The 13,457-nt window shown below is 42.5% G+C and overlaps 2 protein-coding genes and 1 long non-coding RNA gene across 4 annotated transcripts in view; 2 read left to right on the top strand and 1 right to left on the bottom strand.

Moving 5' to 3' along the window:
- LOC139048613 (uncharacterized) overlaps positions 1-13,457 on the top strand; it is a 334,616-nt gene that overhangs the window by 127,196 nt on the left and 193,963 nt on the right. Inside the window, exon 3 of the mRNA XM_070523043.1 lies at positions 5,317-5,394. Coding sequence (XP_070379144.1) covers positions 5,317-5,394 — 78 coding nt within the window. The remainder of the gene's footprint in view (positions 1-5,316; positions 5,395-13,457) is intronic.
- LOC135921167 (5'-nucleotidase-like) overlaps positions 1-13,457 on the bottom strand; it is a 232,739-nt gene that overhangs the window by 150,041 nt on the left and 69,241 nt on the right. For both annotated transcript variants that reach the window (XR_011507818.1, XM_070523042.1), the window contains exon 2: positions 2,712-2,912. Coding sequence is in view for 1 of the 2 variants with exons in the window: in XM_070523042.1 (XP_070379143.1) it covers positions 2,712-2,912 (201 nt within the window). In the remaining variant the exon portion in view is untranslated. The remainder of the gene's footprint in view (positions 1-2,711; positions 2,913-13,457) is intronic.
- LOC135921173 (uncharacterized) lies at positions 7,954-12,532 on the top strand. Its single transcript, XR_011507820.1, has 3 exons — positions 7,954-8,826; positions 9,597-9,683; positions 12,338-12,532. It is a non-coding gene; the product is annotated as an uncharacterized lncRNA (long non-coding RNA).

Here is a 13,457-nt window from a genome sequence, read left to right as displayed (position 1 = left end):
AGCGAAGTCAAACATTGGCATGATTCTATTGGAGATCATTTCACCAATATTTTTAAACCACCTAAAGCAAGCTAATCAGCTTATATTTTCTGAATTCCTTAATGTCTCAATTTTTATAAAATATTACGATTTTGGTACTCTTTCAACCTTCTTATAAACATTAAATTACAAGCATTTGTCATACAGCATCCTAAGATTTTAGCATCCGGTATTCCTCCAGCTTTGTTAAATCGACGGTTCCTCTATATTTTTGCCATGTTTCCCAGGGAGATGTCTTGCAAAGCCGTTTTAATTTCACGGCTTAGAGCTCCGGTATCCTCTTGATCATTATAGTTCCAAGCAAGGTTACATGGCAGTTCAGGGTACAGTACCGTTCAATATAGTGTTCTTCTGCTGCCTTTGCCATGTTGAAGAAATCTCGAATGACATTGCCATGTTTATCTTTCATTGCCTACTAGATCTTGTTCTCCCCTATGTCGTAATTCCATGTTACTGACTTCATGCTTCCCAATATTCTTACTGCTGCCTGAATTTTTAAAACGTCTGCGACACAAGATACATAGGGTGTCCAATCACATGTGGAGTGTACTGAAATAATGACGTATATTTCACGACATTATCTTCGAAGCTTTCAAATTTCTGTTTCACGCGGGATTACTTTATATGAAGCTGCTTATCGCATTCAGATATGTTTAGTCACATTTATAGGTGCACAATCGCCGCTTGACACATGCTTTCCAGAAGTCTAAGCAATACTTTATCGAACTAACATAGGACGCCACTCTAATGTTCTTGCCTGTTGACATAATTTACTTGCCTTTGTATCAACATTAGCACCACTTTACCTCCTACGTGAGATGACGGTCATCCTCTAACATGTATTTACTACTATTCTCATTCGAATGACACTCTTACGCCGAATGTCATGGGAAAGCCTTGATCACGTCAGTTTCGTACACGGATCATCCAATGCAATGTCCACAGCATAATTATCATGAATCGACGCTGCCATTTCGAATCAATGTTTTTTCGCACGCTCTCTTAAGATTTCTGCGCAATACAGAAAGTATGTGCTGAACGGCCTACTACATGAATCGAAAGCAGTATGGTTGAACGTTTCGATTGTCAATGTAAAGGAACACTAATGAAAAACTTTCGGTCGAGCTAGGTTGAAAGATTAGGCTTCCGTAACAGCGAATTTGTTATTCGAATTGAAATTAAAGCCTTTTTAAACTGGGAATTGGAAAAAAATCAGAATGGCACCAGCTCTTGAGAATTAGGGTACCTCTCGTATGTGACGCAAGTTTGGGTGATTCAAAGATGGCGGCTTCTAATTCCGGCCACCGCAAGCCGCGCCGATTTCTCTGTTTACCACCACCGAGGCCGCAAATACCCTTGCCGTCTTCATTCGACAAGAGATTATCTGCAGTCGCGAAGCAGTACGCTTGGAATTTAGAGCTGAATGAAGAATTTCTGAAAAAAAAGGCTATACATGGGCATACATGGAGGACACATTAAAATTACGTCAACTCCTCTATTATGCCACAGGCGGTTGAAATGGCTGAGCAGCAACAGGACTTTGGGCTGCAATTGTCTTTGCGACAAAGTTATACAAAGGCACAAAGAATACGATGATAAACGTCTAGAACGATACTCTGTTAATCTAGTTCAACGTATTGTTTTCGTCTAGTGTCCCTTTAAGGTTGCTTTAATGTGTTCTGATTCTTTTTCTATGGCCAGAGCAACTTTGTCTAGCATGTCTGGAGTATTCGACTGCATGAAGAGTGATTTAAGAAGTTGCACTGTGAAAATTGTAAGTGTGCAATAGATTGTTATTCGGAAACAGTTTTCTTTAGTTAGAAAACCAAGCACGTATTGTTTATTGAAGCAAATTTCACTTTACTTACTAGAGCATACTTCCATGTCTGTGTAATAATTATCTCTCCTGGCAGTGATGATCACATGACCTTTCACACCGTGAGTGAAAAACAAATGTTTCTGTGCTTTAATCTGTTCATGATTTCAGTTGATAACTTTTTGTACCAGAACGGCAGACACACGAAATCAGATAAAGGAAAATCTTTTGCAGATTTAAGCCAATCCCACAACTCATACATCAAACAGTGAAATTGTACGATCTGGTTCTCACAGCTTTCGTAAGAAATGTACTAGGAGTCTCTTTGCTGACTGTTCTTAGTGGTGATTCATCACCGATGCCATCTGCACGTTCTCACCGAAGCCCTCCTCATACTGCCGCTACGGAGCCATCACGCAGGCTGTGTTGCTGGAGGACAGCACGTGCTTTCACCACTGTAGCAGTACTAACTCTTAGCTCGCCATCATCATGTGGTCAATAAAACTGCAGGCGAAAAAAAGAATTATAGGTTACTGGTCGGTAAAACCACGTAAGAAAACTGCGTATCTACAAGTCAGATACACCTAAGTAAGGTTTCATTACATAATAATTAATAATCGCGTTTGAAAGCAAGAATATCAAACTCTGATGCAGATTGCTTTGCTGGCTGTTTTTGTTTTTTTCCGTTTAATAACAATCACAATACGGCACTCCGTAGCCACACGAAAATTGTTGTGGAAGCCAACCCACCACCTTCGCTGTAAGAGGCAAATGGTTGACCATAGAGCCCGAAGTGAGCAGAACGCTAATAACTGCACAGCGGCAGTCTTGCAGGCTTGATTCAGGCATAGCTTACCTTCCGCATAACTCTGATTAAGCAATATTGGGTTACCAGCCCATTTTGTTATGTTTCCAGAAGTTCGGTTAATTTCCAGTTCGAGAAATCCGAGGTATTTTCCAAAGCGATAATCTTGAACAATAAGGCAGCGGCCACCCCCGGTGCGGTTATATATGTACGGGTACGCTCCTTCTGGTTTATCTTTCTCAGTAGGTGTGCCTTCAAAGTACAAAAAAATTAAATTATGCGGTTTTGCGTACGCAAACCACGATATGATTTATGAAGCACGCCGTAGTGGGGGACTCCGGAAATCTGAACCACCCTGGGTTTTTAACGTGCACCTAAATATAAGTACACGGGTGTTTTCGCATTTCGCCCCCATCGAAATGCGGCTGCCATGGTCGGGAATCGATCCCGCGACCCCATGCTTAGGAGCTCAACACCATAGCCACTAAGCAACCACGGCGGGTCAAAATAGACACAAAGGCAATATTAACACAACGGTGACGCTGAGACAGAATGCTGAGCTGTCGTTAAAATACAATGCCGCTTATCAGTCTACCGGTACGCGTTCAAATACACTTTGCACATACCGTCACAATCGATGCTTCGCATCATCCTTTCTCATTTGCTAGGGCCAAGAGCAATCTCACGTTAATTTATGCGGTGAGTCCAAAACCAACCTTTTGTGTATGAGTGTGCTCATGAGTTTACGCAGCATTTCTTAGCACCAAAGCAGCGGGATTATAAACTCATGCGTCCGCCGGAGTGCACGTATGTAGCGAGAAAAAACCGCGGTCTGGTCAAGGAGGAAACAAGCAGGCGTTCATATATTTTTTTAATAATTACGTGACTCTAGGGGTGGCTAAATGAAGAAAGGTGCGAGCTCAGTCCAATAAAAACATTCTAGCGAAATACCCCTGTAATACTCCCTCAAATAGCGAATAATTCGTTATTTTTAAACGCAGTGAAATGCCACTGATGCCTGGAATCCTCTGGGTAAAAAAATAAGACGATCTGTATGCATAATTTGATAATTTCCATTCCGGATAGGAAGACACTTCTGGCCTGTTGAGGAGGTTATACACGATAAATAATCGGAAACCGGTGGTACGTGTCGCCCCATATTAACGACCGTTATGAAGACAGCACAGTATAAAGCCACCTAATGTAATGCTACTGCACCCACGGAAAAATTCATCCGCCTAGTTGGTCGGCTGCTTATAGGCGTGGTATCCTTATTGAATAACTCGTAAATAATAAGAAGTACTAGCTACTTTACAGCGCTACGGCTCCCATTTCGAACTTGTATTCGAAATATGTATACTCTCCATGTACACACTAACAAGCGTTGTTACTCAACCTATTTGAAGACACAACTGTATCAGGGACATAAACCCACTATTATAGTATTTCATGTGAAAATTAAGTAACTACATATAAACAAGTAAATAAAAAATTGCAGCGGAGGCTGGAAAATACATCACCTATTTTCACAAAAGTATTCTACACATGTGTAGATAACTTATTATAGTGATTTCAAAGTATAGCCGTCTCTCTTAAACCAACATCCCTCTTTAAGGTGGAAGGTATCTCTGCTCCGTTTGCAAGAAGCATATAGAAGTGCTTCCACATTAACAACTACTTCGTGGTGCCAGCTTTCTCTCAGAAAGGTGATGAAAGGGTGGGGCGAGGCAACGTCATTGTGGCTGTGAATAAGCTCGAATTTTGCTTAATACAATCTAACGGAGAACACTGCACTTCTGAAAATGTATGAAATGTTCCGGCGGCGAGGTAGCTTATTCAAGAGAGACATAGTACAATGTCAAAATAACCTAATAAGATCATACCAATTTACGTACAGCAGTATCCTCCGAATCGAGAGCGTCAAGGAGGATCCTATAGACTATCATTCATATATATTTAGGTCATTTGGAAAGGTTAAGAATCAGTTCATTTCCAGTAGCAATTGATTTCTGGTAGCGATGTACACGTATGCCACGAGGATGCTAACCAAACAAAAAAACCAAGAAAAATGTAGCCGTCGAGTCTGTGAGGCGGAAAAGAGTGAGAAAGTCGTAGACAAGGCTCGGAAAAGTAAACTTGAAAAAAGAAAATTTCAGAATATTCGCTTATTCATTGCTCTATTCATTGGCAGACATTCATATTTGGTCAAGTATTACCATTGCAAGTTGACAAAACTGACGTTTGGCAGGGCTGTCATACGCAAGTGGGAAAAAGCATGCAAATCTGTGGGTGAAAGACGGCAGCATCGTCGCACGTCGCAATGAATCGTAAAACGTTGGAGTGGTCAAACGCGAAAGTGCCTTGACAAGATCTGTATAACCATCAAGGAAGGACGTGTATTGGGCAGTCATAAATTCACAGGCCTGTCAAGATGAATGTCGAGTTTATCTTCGCTGAGGTTGTAGTAGATCTATAATAAGATAACCCACATAAACTCATTAAAATGTTTCACCTTAGCAAGAGACCTACTCTAATAACGAGCACTAATAATATAGTGCTCGTTTTTTACAATTTACACTTTTTCTTCTTGTGCTGAAATTCACCCAGACCTGGTATGTCAAAAACTATGACCACTTTTTTTTTTCCCGCGCTACAGCCACTTCCAATGGTGGCCTGTCCGGAGCCAGTGATTCTTAGCACCCTCTGCAGCGTCGCAGGTCTGACCGCCGCCGTGGTGAGTTGCTTCGCAGCTGCTGGGGACTGAGGGGCTGGGGTTTGATTGTGTTGTTCATATAGGAGGTTGTGGCCAAGTACTGCACCAGGGTGGCCAATCCTGCTCTGGTGAGGGAGTGCGTTACCGGTTCTGGTAACCGGGATCAGGCCACACTCCAGGCCTGTTTATGCAATTTTATCAACACGCGGATTTTTTTTAATCCGGTGGAAAATTGCCGGCACCGGGATTCGAACCACGGACCTCTTGCACGCGAGGCGGGTGTTCTACCTCTACGCCACCGCTGCACGTGGCGTGGCTGCATGAACCTGGCAACGTTTAACGCTAGAACGTTATCTAGTGACCCTTATGAAAATGAACCATGAGTTTCTGTAGAGGACGTGATGTGTTCCTAAGGTGACATCAGACATGCATAAGAAATGCATCGTCTAATGTTTTTTGGCATCACAAGTACATCAGAGACTCAAATGACAATGCACCTTAAGATTTCTGATGAGAGGAGTATACAGCTTTTTTGTGTTATTGCTAATGTCAAAGTACATCACGTATGAATGTGTACGATGCCAAGTCGTGAAAAATTCTTTGTAATGCGATAGCATTAAATGGCTCATGAGCCGGAAAATCCGGCATTGTCGGCCTGAGCACTCGATGTACAAAGAGGTTACAAACTCTCAACCTTTCATGAGAGTTAAACCCACTACCTTTGGCGGTAATTAAGGCTACGAACCCACGACCTTTGGTGTTGATTAAGATACCGTTAATTAAGACAGTTATTGAAGATATAGTTAATTAATGCACTCGAACGCACGTACCACCCTTAGTGGAAGTCGAAGCATGTTAATTAATATGCACCTGATTATTATGTCGTAAATTAAGACACTCGTATCCACGACCTTTGGTGTTAATGAAGGCGCTGTTAATTAAGGCGTAGTTAAGATACAGTTATTTGAGGCACTCGAACCCACGACCTTTGTTAATGATGACGATGCTAATTAAGGCGCAGTTAATTACGACCTAGGAATTAAGTCACTCGAACTCATTACCTTGTGTGGGAATCGAACCCACGAACATTGTTGTTAATAAAGGCGATATTAATTGAGGTAATGTTAATTAATATATAGTCAATTAAGACACTCGAACCCACGATCTTCGGTGTTAATGAAGGCGGTGTTAATTGAGCACAGTTAAGATACAGTTATTTGAGGCACTCGAACCCACGACTTTTCTTAATGATGATGGTGCTAATTAATGCACTGTTAATTAAGATCTAACAGTCAAGTCACTCGCACCCAGTACCTTGGGTGGGAATCGAACCCACGACCTTTGTTGTTAATGAAGGCGATGTTAATTAAGGTACTGTTAATTAATATATTCACTTAAGGCACTCGATCCCACGGCCTTAGTTGGTAAAGTTTATGTTAATTAAGGCATATTTAATTAATATATTGTTAATGAAAACACTCGAACCCATGATCTTGTGTAGGAGTTGTGCCCACGAACGTTGTCGTTAATGAAGGCGATGCTAATTAATGTACAGCTAATTAAGATATAGTTGATGAAAGCACTCGAACCCATGACTATTGGTGGGAGTCGAACTCATGACCATTGGTGTTAATGAAGACGATGTTAAGTAAGGTACCGTTAATTAGGATACAGTTAATTAAGACACTCGGACCCTTGGCCTTTGCTGGGAGTGGTTTTGATTCATCGTTGGGGGCAGTCTAAGAGACAAAAATGAAGAAAACGATATAACACAGCGTGAGCGCCGAGTACTCTGGAAACGCTTCCGATATATCAGGGCTAGGCACAAAACAACGACGTCATTTTCTTTCCTTTTTAAAGAGCACTGTAAGATTGTGTTACTCCGTTATCACATTTGGTAAACAGTGCCAAACTATAGCGTATGCCTTGTTCTGGGCAGTTTGATTACTCGGATGTGTTACTAGTCTTTAAGTGGCAAACCGACAATTCTGCAGATTGACATGATCATGACATGGAAAACTGCGCGTAAAAAATTATGGGGTTTTACGTGCCAAAACCACTTTCTGATTATGAGGCACGCCGTAGTGGAGGACTCCGGAAATTTCGACCACCTGGGGTTCTTAACGTGCACCTAAATCTAAGTACACGGGTGTTTTCGCATTTCGCCCTATTGAAATGCGGCCGCCGAAGCCGGGATTCGATCCCGCGACCTCGAGCTCAGCAGCCCAACAGCACCATAGCCACTGAGCAACCACGACGGGGAAAAAAAGAAAAGAAAAAGAAACTGCGCGTAAGCGGCAGCGTCTATTTGCTGGAACGCACTGTAGTACTTGGTTGCACGCACATCGTACGCCAGCGCACACTTCTGGCATATACCACATAGGACAAATGCACGCTGCCGAGACATGTGGGTTTTTCGAGGAATCTTCGTGGGTAGCACGATCAACACAGAAGGCACGAGCGACAGGAGTGCAACCCGCGCACGTTAAACACGCCAACACGAAAGCAAGATACGGACGACAGGGGTGTAAGCTGCGCCACACGAGCAGATTTGATGATTTCCGACTGACACTGTTGCAAAGGGCACTAAAACATCGCACACTGCACATGTGTCGCTCGGAGATCGCGTCAACGATGTCTGAGGCTATATAGTTGATGTGAACGACAGCAGGAAGTTATTTAAATTGAAGTGACGGCGCAGGTAGCACGGGGAGCAGCGAAATGCGTAATTCACGGTTTTTATGAGAGGTAACTGAAGTGAAAATCGTTCGAATAGCGTCACCGCAACGGCTTTCTATAGGGTTAACATTTTCAGATCTCGAAGGCCATGCTTTTGCTGGCTGCAGATAGCCGAAGCGATTCAAATTGAAAATGCGTTATAGAATTTCTTTCTATGCCAAGCTATAGCTTACAATATAGACTTATCTTTGGTTCTCTTTGTCTTGCAACAGCTATGCGCAATTAGGCAGCCGCACAAATCCTCAGATGACGCTAGCCGAGACATTGGCTGGCCCCAACCGACCTGTTCGTGGCGCCACCTACCGTCCCGTTTCCTATCCAATCCAATCCAATCAGTCTGTCGCTCTGTTTTCGAGTCGGTCGGGTGTGCGAGCTGCAACGATGTGCTTGTTAGATCGTGTGTTTTTGTGTTTGCTGTAACCAAATGTGACTTAGTTCGCGTGCGCATAAGCGCCACAGACAGCTTGTGTCTCGCTGCAAACTCGCCGTGTACGTGGCGCGCCAGCGAAATGTGGACCAACGATGTTCATGCTGTCGAGTGCGTTCCCTTTGTCTCTGGTTGTCGTGGAAAGTTGGGTGGACGTCGCGAAGAAATAATGCGTGTTGTTAGCGTGCCACTGCTCGTCCATTATGCACCGGTATGTCTGCTGGGAGTTGCATCGAAGCACTGGCAACTTGGAGGGCGCTTTTCGACCTCGTCGGGCCGTTCAAAAGGTGAGTAACCGTGCTTGCTAACTACACACGTGTTGTGCGTGCTTCTCGTGTGGGCATAGGGTGCCTTGCGAACGTAGGAAAGAGAACTCCCACGACAACAGTGAAACCTATGCCGATGCTTGCTGGGTGTCAGAGTTTAGTTGCGCGAATTAATTGCCATAATGCAGAATTGAAAATCTTGATAAGCGTTTTCTTCTGATGAGAAAGATTACGTTCAGAAATAATCGTGTTCATCATGCGCGCTTGTGCGTGAGCTCCCGTTTTTCTGCTGAAGTCGCATGATAACGACTCATCTACCTATTGACCGATTCTTACTGCTATGACGTTTCCTCGCTTATAAATGATTCGACGTTGTAGATAATCTCTGCTTACAAGGTTTTCGGTTTACGAGCAGTATTGGGGAAAAAAAATGTAAGCAATCACAGCGTGCTACTAGTACAGGTTTGTTTTGAAGGGGTGTTGCCATAACTTCGACGTAAGTAAACATTACAAGGGATAGTTACTTAAAGTTATGAAAGAAACTCTAGAATCGTTATGTAAACAAACATTCATGTAATGCGCTGCTGCTCCTGCGTGTGAAATTTTGCCTTGTTGAAGGGGTCCCTGTTATCGTGACATTCATCAGTAACTTTGACTTTGTGCTCTGTTGCCACCCTGCACCAGTGCAGGCATTGTTTTCATGACTGTTTTGACATGCTCCTTGCATGTGTTCACTATGTGATAGTCTTACTGTGCCACAGCTATAAGTTAACACAGAATTCTCTTTGTAGTGGTGAAGCCGTGACCTACAACAGTGTCCACATAACCCGTGACCATGGCTGCAGCAACACGGCGTGTAATCTGGATGGATATGTCAGGTATGCTTTAAGTGTACGTGTTCACAAAAGTAGGATCTCGGTATCATTAGTGGATAAGTGTATCGACATATTACTTAATGCATCTTGCTAAATAGGCTAAATATTTCTGCAACATCATTCCACTTGCTGCTTATTTGTGTTTGTAGATATTATGCACACATTATCTTGTTCTGTTAAAACTACACGTCGCATGTCCTGACGTTTAGTATTTTTCTCGCATCAATTGCTTGGCTGCAAGTCCATTTTATTTTTGCCTATTACACAGTATGTTTCTTTTTATCTTGGTTTTATTTGTTTGGAACTGTTTCTTATGCTGTAGCCCATATTTCCCTGTTTTCCTTTCTGCTTATGATCACACATGTGCTGTTTTTGTCCATGTAAGAATTCGAAGTGTAGTGTGTCATATATGTCACAGGTCTAAGCACGCAGTGTGCCTACCATTGTTTAACATTGATATTTACAATCATGTCTGTCTTGTTCTCAGAATAACTGTCACTGGCAAATACACATTTGATGAACTAGAATTTCTTGAAATGAAATAGGAAGGCCAGTATTCATTGTGCTGCAGTTACTTAAGTAGTGAGGTGTTTTCTGGTAAGCTTTCTATTTTTTCTCTCACTTTCTTCGTATTCTTTTCTTTGCAAGCTGCCCTTATTCATGCTGGTAGGCATTGTAGCAGTTGTGAGTGTGTTTACTGCAGCAATGTCACAGCTAGTTTGCACACACTACAGTATGCCAACAGATACCCATCACTGTTTTTGTGCATTTCTGAGAACCAGCTGTGTCCACTCGGCGAAACTTGTAGTGTCCATTTGAATTTACCAATCAGTTCATGTAACATTTCAGGACAAAATTTACGCAGTGAGAGAAGGGAGACTATGCAACATGACCTTGGCTAACAACTGACTGTTTAAGTTGTTGGAAGGACTAACAAAAATAGCACTGGATGTGCACTTGTGTTGTGCACCAGTTAATTTGAGAGGGATGGCAGAAGTTATAATTCAAAGGCATAAAATCATGGTAAATGGTGTCTGCATAAAAAGAAGTAAATAGGCACAGACTAATTTCTATCCCTTGTAATCTACAAAGGATGCCTTTCTTCATGCATTGATAATGGGGGCTGGCTTACACTTATTGTTATTTATGTGGTGCGTCTGACTGATTTCTCTTGCCAATTTTCAGCCATGGGTGAAAACAGATAAACAATCCTAATCTGGCCTGAAGCCCCATTGCAGATATGTGTGGCCAAGTCGGACGAGCATACTGGTCTTTTGAATGAAATATGGTGATCTCACAGGTACATATTTAGGCACCAGCCAGTCTGCGCTATGTACATTTGACCACATGTGAAAGGAATACAGCACAGTGCCTCTGACACGCACTGGACAAATTTGGTGCTACCTTTAACCAAGCAAGCCTCGCTTGCCTCCTTGCATTTCTCGATTCAATTTTCAATTCAATCAGTTCATGTAACTTTTCAGGACAAAATTTGCGCAGCGAGGGAAGGGAGACCATACAACATGACTGTTGTGCATATGCTGCCTAATTTATTTTTGCTGAAAATATACGTGCATTGCAGTCCACAAGTGAATTGACAAAGGCACCCAGGCATTGGAGGCTTGCTTAGTTAAAAATACCCAAAATTTGTCTCGTATCTTTCAGGGTTAATGTAGGCTACTCTTTTGATCACGTGCATATTTGGTCCAATGTACATCGGGCACGCTGACTAGCCGGTGCCTCAGCATGCACCTAGGAGAGCACCATAATTCACTCAAAGGACCAGTGTGCTCGTCTTATTTGACCATGCATTGACACGACAAGCTGTGCACTGGATTTAGCTTGTTTATCTGTTTCGTTCGCCTATGGCAACCGACTGATAGAACAAAATCAGTGAAGAATACCACAGCCAAAAATGGGACGTGTGTCAGTCGACGCTCATTATGATTGCATGACAAAGAGGAATACTCTCTAATGACGTGGCATAGCAACCACCATGCTTATTTATTAAATTATTTTTATGCAAGCTTGTTTGTCATGCTTCTACGCATTTGTTTTTCAACTTGTGCCCTCCCTCTGAAAGCAGTGCTCGGGTGTAAATGATAAAAAACCCCAGACATGGTGTGGTGTATTTCTTGAATGGGATATATGCCATCATTCAGGAGGCCAACACATGCATGACATAGTAGGCTTGGAATGTATGAGAACTGTGCCGGTAGCTGATGCAAATATTCTATAACGACTGGCACTTGGATGTCTCTGGGATGCATTGGGTTGCCCATACACAAACACTCCTACGCTCATTTCCATGCCAAGTAATGAGTGAGAATTTCTCATTCACGCTAGCAATCCACAGACACTGCTGTCCTTTGTCAAGTGGAAACCGATATAGCTGAAGTAGTTCACGACATGTACACACGCCACAGCTGATCCATGTTGCACATTTGTTCAGCCAAGAGCAATTTCTGCTTACTGTAGTTACTGCTGCACCCAAAGGCCACACAGTGGTTCCTCAACTTTGTGTGAACCGACACCACATAAATTTTTCACAGAACTAGCTATAACGTCTCCAGACCGTTCTGCAGCAAGTGATACAGCGTGTATTTCTGTGGTTGATTGCCAAGTTTTGTTAATTATCTGTCCTTTCTACCATGCAGGGCACATATGCACTTACTTCAAGATGACGACACTCCACCTCAAGAACAGCCTCTCCTCAGTGATAAGTAGCGAGATTAAATGAAAGGGAGATATCACATCCGTAACCAGGCTGATACTGTGTTTTCCTTTCATTTAACCTCCTTCTGCATTTAAGGAAGCATTGATATGCCCAATAAATGTTTTTGTTAAATTTCTTTCGTTGAGTAATGTCTAACATGCAGCATATGTAGGGCCCATGTACATGTCAGAAGTGCTGCATCTTCACTGGACATACATGCATACAGGCTGCATATATATAGCACCAAAGATAGTCACGCACAGGTAACATATTTAAATAAGGTCTGACTGCCATTGGGACACATGAGAAAATGTTACCACACGTGGTGGCCAATTTTGTTATAGGAGTAATACGAGCACCGGCAGTCTAATGTATAAGCTCATTAGAGATTCGCTAGGAAGACGTGAGAAAGTGACAAGAAAACTGCTTTGGAGCGCACATTAGGAAGACATTTCATGCTCACAAGAAAAGCACTCGTCAAGAGTTCTACAGAAAGACGGTGGCCAATATGTTATAGAATGACATTAGGAATACATCAGAAAATTCCAAAGAAACTCATCAGAAAGTCTAATGGCTGTGATGTCAAAACTCGTCAGACTTTCATGTGAAACTCATCTCATATTTTCATAAGGGGAGGCGAGTCTAGCAGTGCTATTGGAGGAATTAGAGGGCAGTAAATGGGATATAATAGGGCTCAGTGAAGTTAGGAGGCCAAAAGAAGCATATACAGAACTAAATAGCGGGCACGTCCTGTGCTACCGGGGATTAGCAGAGAGAAGGGAACTAGGCGTCGGATTCCTGATTAATAAGAATATAGCTGGTAACATACAGGAATTCTATAGCACTAACGAGAGGGTGGCAGGTCTTGTTGTGAAAATTAATAAGAGGTACAAAATGAAGATTGTACAGGTCTACGCCCCTACATCCAGTCATGATGACCAGGAAGTCGAAAGCTTCTATGAAGACGTGGAATCGGCGATGGGTAGAGTGAAAACTAAATACACTATACTAATGGGTGACTTTAATGCCAAGGTAGGCAAAAAGCAGGCTGGAGACAAGGC

This window comes from Dermacentor albipictus, chromosome 8, assembly GCF_038994185.2.
Source record: "Dermacentor albipictus isolate Rhodes 1998 colony chromosome 8, USDA_Dalb.pri_finalv2, whole genome shotgun sequence".
NCBI classification, from domain to species: domain Eukaryota; kingdom Metazoa; phylum Arthropoda; class Arachnida; order Ixodida; family Ixodidae; genus Dermacentor; species Dermacentor albipictus.
The sequence above is the reverse complement of the archived record's forward strand: the minus strand, read 5'-3'. Positions and strand labels throughout refer to the sequence as shown.